The sequence below is a fragment of the Bombina bombina genome, chromosome 3 (assembly GCF_027579735.1).
Source record: "Bombina bombina isolate aBomBom1 chromosome 3, aBomBom1.pri, whole genome shotgun sequence".
In the NCBI taxonomy this organism is placed as follows: Eukaryota; Metazoa; Chordata; class Amphibia; order Anura; family Bombinatoridae; genus Bombina; species Bombina bombina.
Window position 1 is genome coordinate 503,097,634 of NC_069501.1, and position 23,433 is coordinate 503,121,066.

The 23,433-nt window shown below is 38.1% G+C and overlaps 1 protein-coding gene across 1 annotated transcript in view; it reads left to right on the forward strand.

Moving 5' to 3' along the window:
* The window catches only part of C3H3orf52 (chromosome 3 C3orf52 homolog), a gene marked incomplete in the record, with an annotated part of 327,789 nt that extends 307,101 nt beyond the window's left edge, over window positions 1-20,688 (forward strand). The window contains 1 exon segment of the mRNA XM_053706875.1: window positions 20,481-20,688. Coding sequence (XP_053562850.1) covers window positions 20,481-20,488 — 8 coding nt within the window.
* Between the last annotated feature and the right edge of the window lie 2,745 nt (window positions 20,689-23,433).

The window sequence follows — 23,433 nt, forward strand, 5'->3', positions numbered from 1 at the left end:
TAAATTGTTTGTCTGAAGGAAATACACAAGTCTTTCTTTTAAAAGACTGACTGGCCTATAGTTAGTTTGGCCTCAATTGTGGGGCAATTAATGGAAACTCTTTTAAAGGAAAGTCTTGTGTCTTTCCTTCAGACAAACAACTTGGAAAACAAAGGACCGCATGGTTTCACTGCTGGAAGATCATGTCTAACTAATCTATATGATTTATTTTATTTGTCCATGTAACTAAATGAATTATTTAGTATATAAATAATTTCATGAGTATTACCACTTTGTTGTTTTTTTTTTTCCAAACTGGCCTGTAAAGCTATAATCTACTATATCGTGGAAAAAGAGAGGTTTTGTAAGGGCGCTAATAGCTGAAGATACTTGTGTGAAATTATTTATACTATCTATGATAGATATCCGTGATAAATGTTTAAAGTGTTGATAAAATCAAATCAGAAAAGCTTCTAAAAAACAAGTGGTTTATTTGGTTACAATATGATTAAAAAGATTTTTAGAGACGTCTCTAGTACAATTCGATCAGAAAAAATAATAAAAAATAAACATGAAAATAAAAGTAGTACTGATTAGTACTTCATGAGAAATATTAGTTTACTGCTTATTTTATTAGTCACACGGAAAATATCTATTGGGGTGTGACTAAGCAATTTGCCAAGATTTCTCATGAGTTTTTCAGAGTTCATAAAATTACACATAGACATCTATTTAAAATTCACATACCGACTTGATAAAACTTGTGCAAAAAAAAAAAATGGAGCTTAAAATAGAGCTGTGCATAAGAAGGAAATTTATATAGAGTTATGTCTCTATACCGGATTAGATCAATCCTTTGTATTTGTTTCACAGCAAACTATCAAAGATAATTATCATGTCCATATGTATGAACCAAGAGAAATGTCCAATAATCTTATACTGCTGATAGCTTAAGATTGCAGTTTGCAACTCTCATACAGATTGTACCTTATCGTATGCGTGAGCAACAGCAGGGTATCCTGTGCGTCCTGCGGCTCAGTTCTTCTGGCAGTGTCCTCGTGTTGTTGGCGTCTGACGTCACACCCGATGTGTTGGGGCTTGTCTTGCGTCTGCCAATCACTGCTTAGACAATTGTTAGTATACAAAATACAAAATACCTTCTTGCATCCGATACTAGGTAACAAATTTCTTCTTGTATCTGATACTTAGTAATTGTTAGGTACCGATCAGCGGAGATGTATCTGATGAAGATAGATTCACCTGCACTTAGTGCTGTTAGCACGCAGGTTCTGATGATGCTTCTCTTTAATGTCCTTTGGTGACAATCAACCCGGGTTGGTTCAATCGGCTCAAAGAATAGTGGAGTCAAGTATGCAGTCTTTAACTTCTACGCGTTTCACTCCCTCCAGGAGCTTTATCAAGAATGATTTGGACTGTTTGACTCCTCTCTTTAATAGGTGAATCCTGTTTCCCATTGGTTCATGGTAATCTCGTAGTTAAGGTGGTATCATTTATTTGCACTTGCTCCTTATACATTGCTCCATTATATTGCTTATCATAAATTTGACCAAACATATTTAATTATCAAATTCTAAAGAGACCATAAAACAATTATTATTTTTATCGAGACCAATAAAAAATTTTGTAAAAATTAGACCAAATATATTAGAAATAAATATAAATATAAAAGCATAGAGAATACATGTTATTGGGGAAATTGAATTATTGTGTTTAGGATGCATGAAAAATATATTCTCTAATCAAGAAGAAATGGTGAGATATCCAGTTCTGAATTTAAACCTTTGGGGAATAGCGTGTCAAATTTAAAGATATACTCTGCCTCTTTTAGAAGCAGTTTTTTCTGTGTATCCCCACCTCTCCAGTGTTTTTCTACTTTGCATATACCCCAATAAGATAGATCTTTTGTGTTGCCCTTATGTATGGTTTTAAAATGTTTATAAAGATGTGTGTCCTCCATTCCATTCTCTATATTATTGAGATGTTCCCTGATTCTATCTCTCAGAGTTCTCTTAGTTTCTCCAAAATAAAAAAGATTGCAAGTGCATTTTAGGACATAATGCCTTTATGTGAGCATCTTATGAGTTCTTTAATTAATATGGTATTATTAGGACCTATCTGAATCGTATTGGATTTATTGCTGTGTTTACATGACTTACATGAGTAACATGGAAAGAAGCCTGTTAGCTTCTGTCCATGGAGATCTTTTTGTATTAGTTTGTTGTTTTTGGGGATTTTTAGTTCGCTGGGTGCAAGGGCTGATTTTAAATTACTTGCTTTTTTGAAAACAAAACTGGGGTTATCTGTTACTTTTTCTCCCAGGATATTATCTTCCTTAATGAGATGCCAATGCTTTTTTATAATTTTTTTCACCACATTATGGTCAATGTGGTAATCAGTTATGAAGGGAATTTTTATTATATTTTCGTCTGTATTTGTTTTTTCTTTGTATACTAGTAATGATTCCCTATTGGTATTTTTAGCCCTTTCTAATGCTTTTTTGGTATGTATTGTGTTATAACCTCTTGAGTTGAATCTTTCAATTAGTGTTCCTGCCTGGTCTTCAAAATCTGCCATCCTAGAGCAGTTTTTTCGGACTCTAAGACACTGCCCTATTGGTATGTTGTCTTTCCAAGCGTCCAGATGACAACTTTTGGCATGCAAATAATTGTTACAATCAACTTGTTTGAAATATGTTTTTGTCTCTATCTTATTGCCCAGTGCCATGATTTCCAAATCTAGGAAAGTAATTGCCTCTTTACTTTGGTTATGTGTAAAATGCAGACCTAAATTATTTTGGTTCATTTTTTCAAACATTTGAATTAAATCGGTTTCTTGCCCTTTCCAAATTATTATAAGGTCATCTATGTACCTTTTATAGAGTACAAGGTTTGCACCATAGCCGCCGGATCCGAAGAAATTTTCTTCCCAGAGACCCATAAAGAGATTGGCGTAGCTAGGTGCAAACCTTGTACCCATTGCTGTTCCTTCTATTTGGAGATAAAACTTGTTATTAAAGGAGAAATAGTTGTTCTCTAGGATAAATTTAATGCTCATTAAAATAAATTCCTTATGTATTTCTGGCATATCTGTGTCTTTTGTTAGATAGTGGTTGATTGCCTCCATTCCCTTTTTGTGGTCTATCACTGTGTACAGTGACGTTACGTCACAGGTGGCTAGATACATATCATCTTCCCACTGGAAAGTATTTAAGATGTTAAGTACTTGAGTAGAGTCCCTCAAATAAGAACTTAAATTTGTTACATATTTTTGCAGATAACCATCTACATATCTTGAGAGATTGGAGGAGATGGAATCGATCCCTGATATGATGGGCCTACCAGGGGGATCGATTAGGCTCTTGTGAATTTTTGGTAGAAAGTAAAAGATCGGTATTCTTGGATTTTGAGGAGTAAGAAATTGAAATGTTGATCTATCTTATTGGGGTATATACAAAGTAGAAAAACACTGGAGAGGTGGGGATACACAGAAAAAACTGCTTCTAAAAGAGGCAGAGTATATCTTTAAATTTGACACGCTATTCCCCAAAGGTTTAAATTCAGAACTGGATATCTCACCATTTCTTCTTGATTAGAGAATATATTTTTCATGCATCCTAAACACAATAATTCAATTTCCCCAATAACATGTATTCTCTATGCTTTTATATTTATATTTATTTCTAATATATTTGGTCTAATTTTTACAAAAAATTTTATTGGTCTCGATAAAAATAATAATTGTTTTATGGTCTCTTTAGAATTTGATAATTAAATATGTTTGGTCAAATTTATGATAAGCAATATAAAGGAGCAATGTATAAGGAGCAAGTGCAAATAAATGATACCACCTTAACTACGAGATTACCATGAACCAATGGGAAACAGGATACACCTATTAAAGAGAGGAGTCAAACAGTCCAAATCATTCTTGATAAAGCTCCGGGAGGGAGTGAAACGCGTAGAAGTTAAAGACTGCATGCTTGACTCCACTATTCTTTGAGCCGATTGAACCAACCCGGGTTGATTGTCACCAAAGGACATTAAAGAGAAGCATCATCGGAACCTGCATGCTAACAGCACTAAGTGCAGGTGAATCTATCTTCATCAGATACATCTCCGCTGATCGGTACCTAACAAGTACTAAGTATCAGATACAAGAAGAAATTTGTTACCTAGTATCGGATGCAAGAAGGTATTTTGTATTTTGTATACTAACAATTGTCTAAGCAGTGATTGGCAGACGCAAGACAAGCCCCCACACATCGGGTGTGACGTCAGACGCCAACAACACGAGGACACTGCCAGAAGAACTGAGCCGCAGGACGCACAGGATACCCTGCTGTTGCTCACGCATACGATAAGGTACAATCTGTATGAGAGTTGCAAACTGCAATCTTAAGCTATCAGCAGTATAAGATTATTGGACATTTCTCTTGGTTCATACATATGGACATGATAATTATCTTTGATAGTTTGCTGTGAAACAAATACAAAGGATTGATCTAATCCGGTATAGAGACATAACTCTATATAAATTTCCTTCTTATGCACAGCTCTATTTTAAGCTCCATTTTTTTTTTTTTTGCACAAGTTTTATCAAGTCGGTATGTGAATTTTAAATAGATGTCTATGTGTAATTTTATGAACTCTGAAAAACTCACGAGAAATCTTGGCAAATTGCTTAATCACACCCCAATAGATATTTTCCGTGTGACTAATAAAATAAGCAGTAAACTAATATTTCTCATGAAGTACTAATCAGTACTACTTTTATTTTCATGTTTATTTTTTATTATTTTTTCTGATCGAATTGTACTAGAGACGTCTCTAAAAAATCTTTTTAATCATATTGTAACCAAATAAACCACTTGTTTTTTAGAAGCTTTTCTGATTTGATTTTATCAACACTTTAAACATTTATCACGGATATCTATCACAGATAGTATAAATAATTTCACACAAGTATCTTCAGCTATTAGCGCCCTTACAAAACCTCTCTTTTTCCACGATACACTACTTTTAGATTGAAGGATCTAAAACACTGTAAGGGGTCTGATACTTTATTTCACCAGCGCACTATTTTCCCACACTCCTTCACATCACGATTTTCCTTCACATAAATAGTTGCAGCAGGTTTTTCTTTTTATACCACCTAACTTAATATGGAGGATATTTTTGACTTCAGGGATAAAATCTTTCTAGATATGAGAGAGGAAAACATCCCCTTAACAAATCCGATTAGTTCAGAAAAAATCTCAGACCTAATGCAAAGTTTAGAACATGAACTCACAAAAGAATTAAAACAACAAATGGAATTAGTTTTCCTTAATAGATACACAAAAAAAGGTATTATACCAAAAGGATTACTTTTAAAGAAAAATTGCACTTTCACCTTAAGCGATACTTTACAAACAGAATGGAAAGATACACTAACTAAAGCCTCTAATACACTAATTGAGATTCTGAAAAGATCTAGAAAAGAAACACTTTTAATTATTGAGAAAAATATTTTAGAAATTAAAGAGAAATTAAAGGACAGGAAAAACGAAAATGAATACAAAGACAAAAAGTAATAATGGATAAACTAAATAATCTGAATAAAGATTTATTAAGAACAAAATGGGGAAAAATGGAAAGAGACATAAAAAATAATAGTCAATCTCAACAAATAGAAGAAGCTACCGAAGATAATTCAGACACATCTAAGACCCACACTAATTATCATCCACACGGTAATACCTACAAAAACAAAAGACAACATAATACTTATCATCATTATGAGAATAATAGGTATCAAAATACATATAATAGGAATGCATATCAAAACGAAAGATCATCTAACTATAATAGAGACCATCACTATAATCAACAATCATGGTATAGAGCAAGAGAACAATATTATCCACATAACAGGACAGATAACACCCATTCTAGGACATATAATGAAAAACCCAGTGAGTGGGAGTATCCAAGAACATATAGGAGAGAAAATAGACAATGGGACTCTTGGAGAACTCCGACCCACAATAGGTTTGAACCTTTAAGAGACTTAGAGCAAAGAAGAGAAAACCAAATACATAATGATTCCCCACTTTTTTTAGGGAAAAGCCCTCTGAAAGAGGGCACCTCAAGGGACCTCTTTCAGCTAGAAACAGCAACAAATCCCAGAAGAAAAAGGGGATTAGAGGAAAGAGAGGAAGGGGACTATCCAGAAAAAGTAGCAAAAAGAGGGAGATAACTAACAACACGCAAGGAATATATAACTTGAGTAGTACTCCCCTAAACAAAGAGGAAGAAAAAGTCCTGAGCCTAGGTCTCACATACGCTCCCACTGCTAGACTCAACAAATTTAATACTTTTATACATGTGAAAAAATTTGTGAGAAACCTTACCTTGAAAAGACATTTCTTAAAAAACCCTATAGAGAGACAGTTAAATACACAAGCATCCATGAAAATCAATCACTCGAATCTAAAACCTAAATCTAAATTTAACCCTATACAATCAAAAGGGAATTATCTAGATACTTTCGAAAAACTAGTACTTAAAGACATCAAAAGATGTAATCCCCAACAACCAAAACAGTTTAATTTAAGCCTGAAGGAAAAAGCCATCATAAATAACCTACAGAACAATAAAGAGTTAACTATAAAATCTGCAGATAAGGGCGGCGGTATAGTCGTGATGGACACCGCAAAATATCTCATTGAAGCCCATAGACTCTTAGACAATACCACAACAAATAAAAAATTGGATCTTAATCCTACAAATAAATATGCACAAACACTGAACAAATTGTTGGTAGAAGGTAAAAGATCAGGTGTATTAAATGAAAAAGAATTTCAATTTCTTACTCCTCAAAATCCAAGAATACCGATCTTTTACTTTCTACCAAAAATTCACAAGAGCCTAATCGATCCCCCTGGTAGGCCCATCATATCAGGGATCGATTCCATCTCCTCCAATCTCTCAAGATATGTAGATGGATATCTGCAAAAATATGTAACAAATTTAAGTTCTTATTTGAGGGACTCTACTCAAGTACTTAACATCTTAAATACTTTCCAGTGGGAAGATGATATGTATCTAGCCACCCGTGACGTAACGTCACTGTACACAGTGATAGACCACAAAAAGGGAATGGAGGCAATCAACCACTATCTAACAAAAGACACAGATATGCCAGAAATACATAAGGAATTTATTTTAATGAGCATTAAATTTATCCTAGAGAACAACTATTTCTCCTTTAATAACAAGTTTTATCTCCAAATAGAAGGAACAGCAATGGGTACAAGGTTTGCACCTAGCTACGCCAATCTCTTTATGGGTCTCTGGGAAGAAAATTTCTTCGGATCCGGCGGCAATGGTGCAAACCTTGTACTCTATAAAAGGTACATGACCTTATAATAATTTGGAAAGGGCAAGAAACCGATTTAATTCAAATGTTTGAAAAAATGAACCAAAATAATTTAGGTCTGCATTTTACACATAACCAAAGTAAAGAGGCAATTACTTTCCTAGATTTGGAAATCATGGCACTGGACAATAAGATATAGACAAAAACATATTTCAAACAAGTTGATTGTAACAATTATTTGCATGCCAAAAGTTGTCATCTGGACGCTTGGAAAGACAACATACCAATAGGGCAGTGTCTTAGAGTCCGAAAAAACTGCTCTAGGATGGCAGATTTTGAAGACCAGGCAGGAACACTAATTGAAAGATTCAACTCAAGAGGTTATAACACAATACATACCAAAAAAGCATTAGAAAGGGCTAAAAATACCAATAGGGAATCATTACTAGTATACAAAGAAAAAACAAATACAGACGAAAATATAATAAAAATTCCCTTCATAACTGATTACCACATTGACCATAATGTGGTGAAAAAAATTATAAAAAAGCATTGGCATCTCATTAAGGAAGATAATATCCTGGGAGAAAAAGTAACAGATAACCCCAGTTTTGTTTTCAAAAAAGCAAGTAATTTAAAATCAGCCCTTGCACCCAGCGAACTAAAAAAAACCAAAAACAACAAACTAATACAAAAAGATCTCCATGGACAGAAGCTAACAGGCTTCTTTCCATGTTACTCATGTAAGTCATGTAAACACAGCAATAAATCCAATACGATTCAGATAGGTCCTAATAATACCATATTAATTAAAGAACTCATAAGATGCTCACATAAAGGCATTATGTCCTAAAATGCACTTGCAATCTTTTTTATTTTGGAGAAACTAAGAGAACTCTGAGAGATAGAATCAGGGAACATCTCAATAATATAGAGAATGGAATGGAGGACACACATCTTTATAAACATTTTAAAACCACACATAAGGGCAACACAAAAGATCTATCTTATTGGGGTATATACAAAGTAGAAAAACACTGGAGAGGTGGGGATACACAGAAAAAACTGCTTCTAAAAGAGGCAGAGTATATCTTTAAATTTGACACGCTATTCCCCAAAGGTTTAAATTCAGAACTGGATATCTCACCATTTCTTCTTGATTAGAGAATATATTTTTCATGCATCCTAAACACAATAATTAAATTTCCCCAATAACATGTATTCTCTATGCTTTTATATTTAGATTTATTTCTAATATATTTGGTCTAATTTTTACAAAATTTTTTATTGGTCTCGATAAAAATAATAATTGTTTTATGGTCTCTTTAGAATTTGATAATTAAATGTTTGGTCAAATTTATGATAAGCAATATAATGGAGCAATGTATAAGGAGCAAGTGCAAATAAATGATACCACCTTAACTACGAGATTACCATGAACCAATGGGAAACAGGATACACCTATTAAAGAGAGGAGTCAAACAGTCCAAATCATTCTTGATAAAGCTCCTGGAGGGAGTGAAACGCGTAGAAGTTAAAGACTGCATACTTGACTCCACTATTCTTTGAGCCGATTGAACCAACCCGGGTTGATTGTCACCAAAGGACATTAAAGAGAAGCATCATCGGAACCTGCGTGCTAACAGCACTAAGTGCAGGTGAATCTATCTTCATCAGATACATCTCCGCTGATCGGTACCTAACAAGTACTAAGTATCAGATACAAGAAGACATTTGTTACCTAGTATCGGATGCAAGAAGGTATTTTGTATTTTGTATACTAACAATTGTCTAAGCAGTGATTGGCAGACGCAAGACAAGCCCCCACACATCGGGTGTGACGTCAGACGCCAACAACACGAGGACACTGCCAGAAGAACTGAGCCGCAGGACGCACAGGATACCCTGCTGTTGCTCACGCATACGATAAGGTACAATCTGTATGAGAGTTGCAAACTGCAATCTTAAGCTATCAGCAGTATAAGATTATTGGACATTTCTCTTGGTTCATACATATGGACATGATAATTATCTTTGATAGTTTGCTGTGAAACAAATACAAAGGATTGATCTAATCCGGTATAGAGACATAACTCTATATAAATTTCCTTCTTATGCACAGCTCTATTTTAAGCTCCATTTTTTTTTTTGCACAAGTTTTATCAAGTCGGTATGTGAATTTTAAATACATGTCTATGTGTAATTTTATGAACTCTGAAAAACTCACGAGAAATCTTGGCAAATTGCTTAGTCACACCCCAATAGATATTTTCCGTGTGACTAATAAAATAAGCAGTAAACTAATATTTCTCATGAAGTACTAATCAGTACTACTTTTATTTTCATGTTTATTTTTTATTATTTTTTCTGATCGAATTGTACTAGAGACGTCTCTAAAAAATCTTTTTAATCATATTGTAACCAAATAAACCACTTGTTTTTTAGAAGCTTTTCTGATTTGATTTTATCAACACTTTAAACATTTATCACGGATATCTATCACAGATAGTATAAATAATTTCACACAAGTATCTTCAGCTATTAGCGCCCTTACAAAACCTCTCTTTTTCCACGATACACTACTTTTAGATTGAAGGATCTAAAACACTGTAAGGGGTCTGATACTTTATTTCACCAGCGCACTATTTTCCCACACTCCTTATAATCTACTATAGCTTTACTTTAGATGCAGGTTAGACATAAGCTCCTCCTATTTTCCCTCTTGTTCCACTATCCCCACACCCCAAATCTTGATAACTGTTGACAACTTTGTGATCAAACCAACCCATCATGACCACTGCCTTGGGGTCATGTTTAACTCTGAACTAGCATTTGTACCCTACGAGGAGTCTTTGACAAAGAATTACCAGTGCACCTTAAAAATACCTTTATAGTTTTGCAGTTTGTTAGGCAAGTCACAACCAAGAGTTTTATTTACTCTCGTTGTATCCTGCCTTGAGAACTACAAATCCATCCTGTCCTAAACTATCATATGGTTCCCTCTCCAATCCATCTATAATGGCTTTGCCAAGCTGATCTTCCTCACAAATAGCTCCTCATATGCTGCACCTATATGCTAATCCTCCCACTGGCCTCCTTTAGCCTCAAGAAAAAAATTAAAAAACAATCTTGACCCTAAAATACAAGATCCTAAGTAATACCGTACGTACCCTTCTATTTCTCTGCCCTTTCCTGCAAATATTCTTCCCGCTGACGGAGTCTCTCTCTCTTGTCACCTCCTCACATTCCAACCTTCAGGACTATTCTAGAATGGCACCTGTATTTAGCAGTGACACACTAAAAAAACTTTAAAAAAAATTCCTGGATAGAATAGATTCTTCCCTTAATGCATCATGAAACGTGATTCCTCTCATTTGATAATGGGTAATCCCCTCTTATGTGAGGGGCATTGTGTATATATATATATATATATATATATATGTGTGTGTGTGTGTTGTATGCTGTATTTAAGGGATATGGGGTACTTTGGAGTCATTTTCCCCTATACAATAAATATATTCGGTAATGGCAGGGGTTTGAGACCACACTTAGCAAAGAGGACCACTGTGCAGGTATATACATCATGGTGATTACCTGAAAATTAGAGAGGGGTATGACCCCTCATTTAGAGGACGGAAATTCCCTCTTTCATATGAGGGTCTCATATCCCTCTAAGCGTAAGGGGGAAATAGAGGCTCCATAATAGCCCCTGTTCCAAAACTTGAAATGACCTGTATTTTAGTGGTGCATATGACCAAGTGCATGCCAAGGAGATGAGTAAATCACATGAAAGAAGGGAGTCTACCATTTTGAAATTACTCGGTCACTTGACCTTCTAGCACCAACGAGGAGGAGATTTGGGGCCCTTTTACAACCCCATTTTTCCTCTGGATAAACATCACTTTAAGTGATGCTGCAGGTTTTCAAAACATTTTACAAAGATCACCTGCATCATACATCACCCCTCCACCTAGTAACAGACTCACTGTGGGGAAATACCCCTATGATGTCACCAGGTGTTCCAGCAAGAGCTGGCAAGGTAGGAGACTGTAGTCTTCTTTCCGCTCTGCAGTACAGGAGAGTCCACAGCATCCAATCAGTAGAACCCCTCCAGGAGGACAACAACAGTGTATGCCTCTCCATACTCTAGGGATTATTGATCCGTAGATAATTGTAATCTGAGTAGTGTTGTTTTCATGGGTACAGGCCTCTTACTGAAATATTTTCTCTTTCCTTGTTAATCTACATAGAGTTAGAAGAAGGACTTTCATTACTGTCCTTCAAGATCCTACTTATAAAATGTGAACTGAGCATGAGTGGGATTCACACGCCCAAAAACAAACTTTAGAAGCAACAAACATGTTTGAAATATACTAAATGGATTTTCAACAGGTGCAAGGTTTTAAATTTTTGAATCTGGGTATTTTCATGGGAATAAACATGTAAAGGTTCTTTCCCAAGATTAAAAACTTGCCAGGAATGTTTAGTCAGAAACGTCAAGCTCTTGGGTTATCTTTGTTCAAGAAACTACATGCTACTTGAATATGGTCACAGCTGCAGTTGATCTTCTTCTTTTTTTTTTTCTCGATACCATAGTAACCAAGTTTCTAGCATTATGGGACTATAATTACAAAGATCTGTCTCAAAGGATCCATATTTCCTACTGGCTAGGATTGTGCTTCAAGTGGGGGTTGGTGGAGAGCTGGTACTTCAGGGAAACGAGGGCCTAGTTAGCAGACTGTCTATAGCCACATATGCTAATCTTAATAGTTGAAATTGTATTTAGAGACAGGGGGTCTCCTTTGGATTTCATTAAAGGTATATGGGGCATTCATATACATTGTTGATAAATATATTTCTTCACACTGGAGAAAAAAACATATGAACTCACTCCCACACTTTCTTGCTCTATTTTTTTTTTTTTTTTTATGTGTGGCATTTATTGTCTGGTCTATTTATTTTAGAGATGTGATTCGATTTGATAAATTTTTGTCTCTTAATCACTAGATTGTTGCTATAAACAAACCGTAGCTAGTCCTAAAAATTATACTACATGATTTAAATGCCTGCCAGCCATAAATAGGTTTTTTTTTTTGTTTAACATAAAGAATAAATCACCTTTTCCAATAAATAATGTTACTGTTGAGGTTTCTGGGGACTGTGGACAGGGCAGCCAGAGGAAGAGCAACATTTAAAACAGGTATAAATTTGAGTACAGAAGAAAAGCAAGTTCAGAGAGCACCATTCCTAAGTCTATGGTTAGTATAAGCAGGAAGGTATGATTAGCACAATACTGTATGCAGACAATGGCCAGCAAGGTACAGTATGCAAGTAATGACCAGTAAGACACAGTATTATATACAAAGCACAGTAAGCAGGTATGATCAGCATGTAATAATCAGCAGGACACATTATACAGGTAACAGCAAGACACTGTTTTCAGAATGGCTAGCTTGTTCTCAAGAAAGTTGTAGAGGTTAACAGCAGGTAGGTGTGAGAAAAAAACAGAGTTTAAAGGGGTAGGAAAGTGAAAATTAAACTTGCATGATTCAGATAGGGCATGTTATTTTATTACACTTCATTTCTCTTCTATTTTCAAATGTGCTTCGTTCTTTTGGTATCCCTTGTGAGAGCTAATTGCCAATTGGTTCCCTGCAGACGTTTGTCTCTTGTGATTAGCTTATTAGATGTGTTCAGTTAGCTCCAGTAATGCAATGCTGTTCCTTCAGCTAATGATAACAAGATAATGAAGCAAATAAATTTGATAATAGAAGTAAATTGGAAAGTTATTTAAAATTTGTATGTTCTATCCAAATCATGAAATAATATGTTGGGGTTTCCTGTCCCTTTAAAATATGTTTGTGCAGTTCTTAAATAGTATGAATGGTGTTACAGAGGAACTTAGTGATGCTGGAGGGTGTTCCCCAGGGATTAGTGACACCATATATAGATCTTCTTTACTTGCTAACAACCAATATTATTAGACTTCAGAATTGTAGAAGCAGAAGATTATTTTAAAACATAAGATAATGTAGTTTAAGTTTATTACTTTTTTTTAATTGAATGAGGATGTAGTTCATGGTGTATTAAGTATGGGGGAGAATCTTTAACCATTACATCACCTGGTTAAAAGGTAATTTTGTTATTTATCTTAAAGGGACATGAAACCCATTTTTTTTTCTTTCATGATTTAGCATGTGATTTTAAACTTTCCAATTTACTGATATTTTCTGATTTGTTTTGTTCTCTTGGTTTCCTCTATTGATAAGGATGCCTAGGTAGGCTCAGGAGCTACTGTTTGGTGGCTGCACATATATGCCTCATATTACTGACTCACCCAAGGTTCAGCTTGCTCCCAGTAGTGCAGTGCTGCTTCTTCAACAATGGATACAAAGAGAATTAAGCAAATTAGACAATAGAAGTAAATTGGAAAGTTGTTTAAAATTGCATTCTCTATCTTAATCATGAAATAAAAATGTTGGGCTTCACTCCCCTTTAAACGTAATGATCTTCAATTGGGCATTAAAAAAAAAAAAAAAGGTTATGAGCAAAGATTGTCATAATTCTGCAGATTGATAGGCGAAATATTATTAATCTAATACAATTGTTTAAATGCTATAGATGAAACTGGTCTTAAAGTACATTTAATTACAGTGCATTTTTATTATTTGTAATTTCCATGTCTTCAGGATCAACAACCAACTTTATTATACCATACAACCCTTAAAGGGACAGTATATACCAATTTTCATATAACTGCATGTAATAGACACTACTATAAAGAAGAATATGCACAGATGCTGATCTAAAATCCAGTATAAAACCTTTTAAAACTTACATAAAAGCTCCCAGTTTAGCACTGTTGATGAGGTTAGTCTGGGACACCCACTAAAAGGGGCTGGATAAACAAAAAGAGCAGGCACTCACCACCTCCCCCTTTCCCTGCATATGAAAAGACAGATAACTTTAACAGGAGCAAGCAGGAGTCTGTAAACGAGCGTATACATCTGCCGCTCTTTGGCTTGGTAAGGAGTTTGAAAATCAGCACAATGTTATTTAAAAAAATAAGCAAAACTATACATTTCTCTTGTTAAGTGTATCCAGTCCACGGATCATCCATTACTTATGGGATATTCTCCTCCCCAACAGGACGTTGCAAGAGGATCACCCACAGCAGAGCTGTTATATAGCTCCTCCCCTCACTGTCATATCCAGTCATTCTCTTGCAACTCTCAACAAAGATGGATGTAGTAAGAGGAGTGTGGTGTATTATAGTTAGTTTTTAACTTCAATCAAAAGTTTATTTTTAAATGGTACCGGAGTGTACTGTTTTATCAAAGGCAGCATTAGAAGAAGAATCTGCCTGTGATTTCTATGATCTTAGCAGAAGTAACTAAGATCCATTGCTGTTCTCACATATTCTGAGGAGTGAGGTAACTTCAGAGAGGGAATGGCGTGCAGGTTTTCCTGCAATGAGGTATGTGCAGTAAACATATTTCTAGGGATGGAACTTGCTAGAAAAATGCTGCTGATACCGGATTAATGTAAGTTAAGCCTAAAATGCAGTGATTTAATATTGACTGGTATCAGGCTTATTAACAGAGATACATACTCTTATAAAAGTGTAATATAAAACGTTTTCTGGCATGTTAATCGTTTTTATATAGGTTTGGTGACAACTTATTGGGGCCTAGTTTTTTCTCCACATGGCTGGCTTGAATTTTGCCTAGAAACAGTTTCCTGAGGTTTTCCACTGTTGTAATATGAGTGGGAGGGACCTATTTTAGTGCTTTTCTGTGCAGATAAAAATACTGACAGAGACATTCAGCTTCCCTCTGCATGATACAGGACATCTCTGAAGGGCTCTAAAGGTCATGTTTGAGGAGGGTAACAACCACAGTACCTGTGGCAGTTGTTGTGACTGTGTTTAAAAACGTTTTTTTTGTCATTTATTATTCCGTTTTTGGTATTAAGGGGTTAATCATCCATTTGCAAGTGGGTGCAATGCTCTGCTAACTTGTTACATACACTGTAAAAATTTCGTTTGTGTAACTGCCTTTTTTCACTGTTGTTTCAAATTTTGCAAAATTTGTTTCTCTTAAAGGCACAGTAACGTTTTTTATATTGCTTGTTAACTTGGTTTAAAGTGTTTTCCAAGCTTGCTAGTCTCATTGCTAGTCTGTACAAGCATGTCTGACACAGAGGAAACTACTTGTTCATTATGTTTAAAAGCCATGGTGGAGCCCCATAGGAGAATGTGTACTAAATGTATTGATTTCACCTTAAACAGTAAAAATCAGTCTTTATCTATAAAATAATTGTCACCAGAGGGGTCTGTCGAGGGGGAAGTTATGCCGACTAACTCTCCCCACGTGTCGGACCCTTCGCCTCCCGCACGAGGGACGCACGCTAATATGGCGCCAAGTACATCAGGGATGCCCATAGCGATTACTTTGCAGAACATGGCTGCAATCATGAATAATACCCTGTCACAGGTATTAGCCAGACTGCCTGAAATAAGAGGCAAGCGCGATAGCTCTGGGGTTAGACGAGATACAGAGCGCGTAGATGCTGTAAGAGCCATGTCTGATACTGCGTCACACTATGCAGAACCTGAGGACGGAGAGCTTCAGTCTGTGGGTGACGTCTCTGAATCGGGGAGACCTGATTCAGAGATTTCTAATTTTAAATTTAAGCTTGAGAACCTCCGTACATTGCTTGGGGAGGTATTAGCTGCTCTGAACGACTGTGACACAATTGCAGTGCCAGAGAAATTGTGTAGGCTGGATAAATACTATGCAGTGCCGGCGAGCACTGATGTTTTTCCAATACCTAAAAGGCTTACAGAAATCATTAGTAAGGAGTGGGATAGACCCGGTGTGCCCTTTTCCCCACCTCCTATATTTAGAAAAATGTTTCCAATAGATGCCACTACACGGGACTTATGGCAGACAGTCCCTAAGGTGGAGGGAGCAGTTTCTACTTTAGCAAAGCGTACCACTATCCCTGTCGAGGACAGTTGTGCTTTTTCAGATCCAATGGATAAAAAATTAGTGGGTTACCTTAAGAAAATGTTTATTCAACAAGGTTTTATTTTACAGCCCCTTGCATGCATTGCGCCTGTAACTGGTGCGGCGGCGTTCTGGTTTGAGGCCCTGGAAGAGGCCATCCATACAGCTCCATTGACTGAAATTATTGACAAGCTTAGAACACTTAAGCTAGCTAACTCTTTTATTTCTGATGCCGTTGTTCATTTGACTAAACTAACGGCTAAAAATTCCGGATTCGCCATCCAGGCGCGCAGGGCGCTATGGCTTAAATCCTGGTCAACTGATGTGACTTCGAAGTCTAAATTACTCAATATTCCTTTCAAGGGGCAGACCTTATTCGGGCCTGGTTTGAAGGAAATTATTGCTGACATTACTGGAGGTAAGGGTCATACCCTTCCTCAGGACAGGGCCAAATCAAAGGCCAAACAGTCTAATTTTCGTGCCTTTCGAAACTTCAAGGCAGGTGCAACATCAACTCCCTCTACCTCAAGACAAGAGGGAACTTTTGCTCAATCTAAGCAGGCCTGGAAACCTACCCAGGCCTGGAACAAGGGCAAGCAGGCCAGAAAGCCTGCTGCTGCCCCCAAGACAGCATGAAGGAGCGGCCCCCTATCTGACAACGGATCTAGTAGGGGGCAGACTCTCTCTCTTCGCCCAGGCGTGGGCAAGAGATGTTCAGGATCCCTGGGCGTTGGAGATCATATCTCAGGGATATCTTCTGGACTTCAAAGCTTCTCCCCCACAAGGGAGATTTCACCTTTCAAGATTATCTGCGAACCAGATAAAGAAAGAGGCATTCCTAAGCTGCGTGCAAGACCTCCTTGTAATGGGAGTGATCCATCCAGTTCCGCGGACGGAACAAGGACAGGGGTTTTATTCAAATCTGTTTGTGGTTCCCAAAAAAGAGGGAACCTTCAAACCAATTTTGGATTTAAAGATCCTAAACAAATTCCTCAGAGTTCCATCATTCAAGATGGAAACTATTCGAACCATCCTACCCATGATCCAAGAGGGTCAGTTCATGACCACAGTGGACTTAAAGGATGCTTACCTTCACATTCCGATTCACAAGAATCATCATCGGTTCCTGAGGTTTGCCTTTCTAGACAGGCATTACCAGTTTGTAGCTCTTCCATTCGGGTTGGCTACAGCCCCAAGAACTTTTACAAAGGTTCTGGGCTCACTCCTGGCGGTTCTAAGGCCGCGAGGCATAGCGGTGGCTCCCTACCTAGACGACATCCTGATACAGGCGTCAAGCTTTCAAATTGCCAAGTCTCATACAGAGATAGTCCTGGCATTTCTGAGGTCGCATGGGAGGAAAGTGAACGAAGAAAAGAGTTCTCTATCCCCTCTCACAAGGGTTTCCTTCCTAGGGACTCTGATAGATTCTATAGAAATGAAAATTTACCTGACGGAGTCCAGGTTATCAAAACTTCTAAATGCTTGCCGTGTTCTTCACTCCATTCCGCGCCCCACGGTGGCTCAGTGCATGGAAGTAATCGGCTTAATGGTGGCGGCGATGGACATAGTGCCATTTGCGCGCCTGCATCTCAGACCGCTGCAGTTATGCATGCTCAGCCAGTGGAATGGGGATTACAAAGATTTGTCCCCTCTACTAAATCTGGACCAGGAAACCAGAGCTTCTCTTCTCTGGTGGTTATCTCGGATCCATCTGTCCAAAGGTAGGACCTTTCGCAGGCCAGATTGGACCATTGTAACAACAGACGCCAGCCTTCTAGGTTGGGGTGCAGTCTGGAACTCCCTGAAGGCTCAGGGCTCATGGACTCTGGAGGAGAAACTCCTTCCAATAAATATTCTGGAGATAAGAGCAATATTCAATGCTCTTCTGGCTTGGCCTCAGTTAGCAAAACTGAGGTTCCTCAGATTTCAGTCGGACAATATCACGACTGTGGCTTACATCAACCATCAAGGGGGGACCAGGAGTTCCCTAGCGATGACAGAAGTCTCCAAGATAATTCACTGGGCAGAGACTCACTCTTGCCACCTGTCAGCGATCCATATCCCAGGGGTAGAGAACTGGGAGGCGGATTTTCTAAGTCGTCAGACTTTTCATCCGGGGGAGTGGGAACTCCATCCGGAGGTGTTTGCTCAATTGGTTCTCCGTTGGGGCAAACCAGAACTGGATCTCATGGCGTCTCGCCAGAACGCCAAGCTTCCTTGTTATGGATCCAGGTCCAGGGACCCAGAAGCGGCACTGATAGATGCTCTAGCAGCGCCTCGGTTCTTCAACCTGGCTTATGTGTTTCCACCGTTTCCTCTGCTCCCTCGTCTGATTGCCAAAATCAGACAGGAGAGAGCTTCGGTGATATTGATAGCGCCTGCGTGGCCACGCAGGACCTGGTATGCAGACCTAGTGGACATGTCATCCTTTCCACCATGGACTCTGCCTCTGAGACAAGACCTTCTAATACAAGGTCCTTTCAATCATCCGAATCTACTTTCTCTGAGACTGACTGCATGGAGTTTGAACGCTTGATCCTATCAAAGCGTGGCTTCTCCGAGTCAGTAATTGATACCTTAATACAGGCACGAAAGCCTGTCACCAGGAAAATTTACCACAAGATATGGCGTAAATATCTTCATTGGTGTGAATCCAAGAATTACTCATGGAGTAGGGTTAGGATTCCTAGAATATTGTCCTTCCTCCAAGAGGGTTTGGATAAAGGATTATCAGCTAGTTCTTTAAAGGGACAGATTTCTGCTCTGTCTATTCTTTTACACAAGCGTCTGGCAGACGTTCCAGACGTTCAGGCATTTTGTCAGGCTTTAGTTAGAATTAAGCCTGTGTTTAAACCTGTTGCTCACCCATGGAGCTTAAACTTTGTTCTTAAAGTTCTTCAAGGAGTTCCATTTGAACCCCTTCATTCTATTGATATCAAACTTCTATCATGGAAAGTTCTTTTTCTGATGGCTATTTCCTCGGCTCGAAGAGTCTCGGAGTTATCTGCCTTACATTGTGATTCTCCTTATCTGATCTTTCATTCAGATAAAGTAGTTCTGCGTACAAAACCTGGGTTTTTACCTAAGGTGGTTTCTAACAAGAATATCAATCAAGAGATTGTTGTTCCGTCATTATGCCCTAATCCTTCATCAAAGAAGGAACGTCTTCTGCATAATCTAGACGTAGTCTGTGCATTGAAGTTTTACTTGCAGGCTACTAAAGATTTTCGTCAAACATCTAACCTGTTTGTTGTTTACTCTGGACAGAGGAGATGTCAAAAGGCCTCGGCAACCTCTCTGTCTTTTTGGCTTCGGAGTATAATCCGTTTAGCGTACGAGACTGCTGGACAGCAGCCCCCTGAAAGAATTACAGCTCACTCTACTAGAGCTGTGGCTTCCACCTGGGCCTTTAAAAATGAGGCCTCTGTTGAACAGATTTGCAAGGCTGCGACTTGGTCTTCGCTTCATACCTTTTCAAAATTTTACAAATTTGATACTTTTGCTTCTTCGGAGGCTGTTTTTGGGAGAAAGGTTCTTCAGGCAGTGGTTCCTTCCGTTTGAGTTCCTGCCTTGTCCCTCCCATCATCCGTGTACTTTAGCTTTGGTATTGGTATACCATAAGTAATGGATGATCCGTGGACTGGATACACTTAACAAGAGAAAACATAATTTATGCTTACCTGATAAATTTATTTCTCTTGTAGTGTATCCAGTCCACGGCCCGCCCTGTCCTTTTAAGGCAGGTCTAAATTTTAATCAAATTTCAGTCACCACTGCACCCTATGGTTTCTCCTTTCTCGGTTTGTTTCGGTCGAATGACTGGATATGACAGTGAGGGGAGGAGCTATATAACAGCTCTGCTGTGGGTGATCCTCTTGCAACGTCCTGTTGGGGAGGAGAATATCCCATAAGTAATGGATGATCCGTGGACTGGATACACTACAAGAGAAATAAATTTATCAGGTAAGCATAAATTATGTTTTTTATAAAAACACTACCAGATGGGCTATATAAATGGATCATCTATAAAACGTTTTTTGCAAAGAAAAATCTAGTGTACAATATCCCTTTAACAATGTAAATAATTTTTAAATTTTCCTTTTCTCCTAGATGATTGATCAGAATTAAAAGAACAATTTATGGACAATATGGGAATTTTTATAGAAGATTCATCTATACAATCAAGAATGTATATTTTTCTACTTATATATCTTTTGTTTGTTTTTAAAGCCTGAAAAAAATATATTTCTTTATAAAAAAAAAAACAATCTTAAAAAAATGTTTTGAATTTTAAATTAAAAATGTGCAATATTTCAAATATGCCTTCATCATATATAATATACACATGTGGTTATTACAATTAAACAGCCAATGTACTTAAAATCTGCTTTTTCCCGCATATATTACACACGGAGAGAAAAACATACTTTTAAGTATGACAAGAAACGTTATCAATGTGTTTTAGGGACACGGATGTTTTAAAAAAAAAAAATGGGGGTGCGGAGCCTGGACGCGACTAAGATGGTCGCATAATCCCGGAGCTCCGTAACACCGGCTCCATAGCACAGTCGTTGAGACCCATGTAACCCATCAAACCTGCAGAAAACATCTCCAGAAGAAGTGGTGAGGTAGTGGAAGGGGAGACTCAGCAATCCTGAAGCAGCGCACGAACGGATAAGAAACCTCACACACGATGCGCAAATGAATCCGGGCGCCATCTTGGAAAGCTGACTACACCAGTAATGCCACACTGGAGGCTCTATAACCCTCAACAAGCACAAGTAAGGCATAATATCACCAAGGGGCACTACACTAACATTGCGGCATAGCCGGATATGAGCCTACCTTTAACCTCACTACCAGGCTAACCGCAAAGACTCCGGGTACAGAGCTCCAGAGCCCTACTTGTAAATAATAGAGACATAGGGAAATTTCTAGGCCAGAGCTCAGTTTGCAACTGCATGCTCTATGCAGAAACAGAAAGCAAAGTTTCTTCTTATAAATATTGAGGATGGATTTACTGTATAGCTGCCGTGGAAAACTGGCTATTTATCTCACAGAAACTGCCAAATACAGGAACACTCCAAAAAACACAGCGTAAAAGAGGGGAAAACAAACACTCAGTGGTATAATTCTCACTACTGTTGACTCTGAGCCTGGAGGGTAGCGACCTATTTTAAGGGAAACAGACTGCAAACCCTATACAAGCATTACGTCACTTCAAACCAAAACCACTGTAAAGAAGGAATCCTCAGAGCAACACTTCCTCTGTGACACCTCTAGCTTGCTCCTCGGGCCAAAACTGCAGCTCAGGACATCTGATAATGGCTGCAAAAAAACGATAAAACCTATAAAAATCACAGAGAACACTCCTGCAAAAGACTCTTTAGTAAGCAACTTCTTTAATACACAGACCAGGGCATCACCGTCATCAGATCTGGGACTTCCGGGCACCCCGGACAGAGAGCTTAGTTCCTCAGGCTCTATCTCACCTACACATGACTTAACCACGCAAGTCCCAACTTCTTTACTGTCATCCCTTGCTTCTAAGCAAGATATTGCGGAGATAATTAGGTCCTGCATGAAAGAGGAAATGACTGAACTTAAACAGGATATTCATACTCTGGGATTTTGTTTTGAAGCACTGGAGGGCAACTCAGATTTAATCAAAGAGGACGTCAATATGCTCCAAAATCAATCTGCCCAACACTCTTCCCTTATAGATACTTTAAACGACAAAATCGAAGACCTAGAGAAACGCAGCCGTAGGAAAAATTTAAGGATAAGGGGAGTCCTTGAGTCTGTCCTTCCAAAAGACCTGCCAACTTACCTACCAGCCCTATTTCAACATCTCACCAGGTCTCAATCAGCGGACAGCATACAGTGGGACAGAGCCCACAGATCGCTAAGACCTAGGCCACCAGATACTGCTCCACCACGGGACATCATAATTAAATTTCGCCAATTCAGAGAGAAAGAAGAACTGCTAAACTGTTCTCGGAAAAACCAACCAGTACGTTTCAGAGGTAATGTCCTGCAGTTTTACACTGACCTCTCCACATGCACGCTCCAAAGACGCCGTGAACTTAATCCCCTTATGTCTCTTCTGAGACAAAAGAGAATTCTGTACAGATGGGGATTCCCATTCCACCTATATGTCCTGCATGAAAACCAGAAACTGTCCTGTAGAACCATTGAAGATGTTCCTAACTTCTGCAAGGCGTTGGATCTAGACCCCCCCAGCTGCATTGAGTCGACTTCAACCCCTAACCGTACAAGTAATAGGTCGTCCTTACAACCTCAAGAAAAATGGCAACTAGTTCATCCTTCTGCAAAAGACAAACCCCAAGCTTCACACTCATCTCCTCCAAGGAAGAAAGCATCCATGACTCATCTGGAACCCCACTCAAAGCAAAGGGCACCTGTAGAGAACTAAGCGTATTCTTCAACTCAGTCGCCTACTTTGAAGACTACCTCTGGACATTTCTAACTATATAAAGAGAATTCCTACCTCTCAGACTGCCCTCACACAAAACAAAAGAGGGTAAGACTATGGCAATGTTATTTCCCCTTATGTTTTGCTCTCCCCTTGTTCTCCTCCCCTCCTCACCCCAATGTTACACAAGCCCACTTGAAACTACCTTATGAATTACTGCTATAAAAAAAAAAAGTTGCATGGTTATCAATGACTGAAATTATGTTCTTACTAATTAATACTGCTTAAGGAGCTGGTTACCACCGCCTGATCAAGCTAATTGTGACTTCTACTGGCTACCCAGTCACAATGCACTTAACTGGTGCCCCCAGATGTTTTCTGGGGAGCATGATCGGCCTGATGGTTTGTTTCATATTGTTGTCTATATTTCTGTTAATATGTTGTTCCTTGTTTAAGTCATATGAGGTACATTTATCTGACATCCTAAGGTCAGGGAGGGTCTCAGTCAATTTTCACATTTTATACAATAAGTAACAAATGGCCCCAAAAGACAAACACATATCCATAATAACGCAAAATGTTAAGGGTTTCAATTCACCACAGAAAAGATCCCTAGCCCTATCAGAC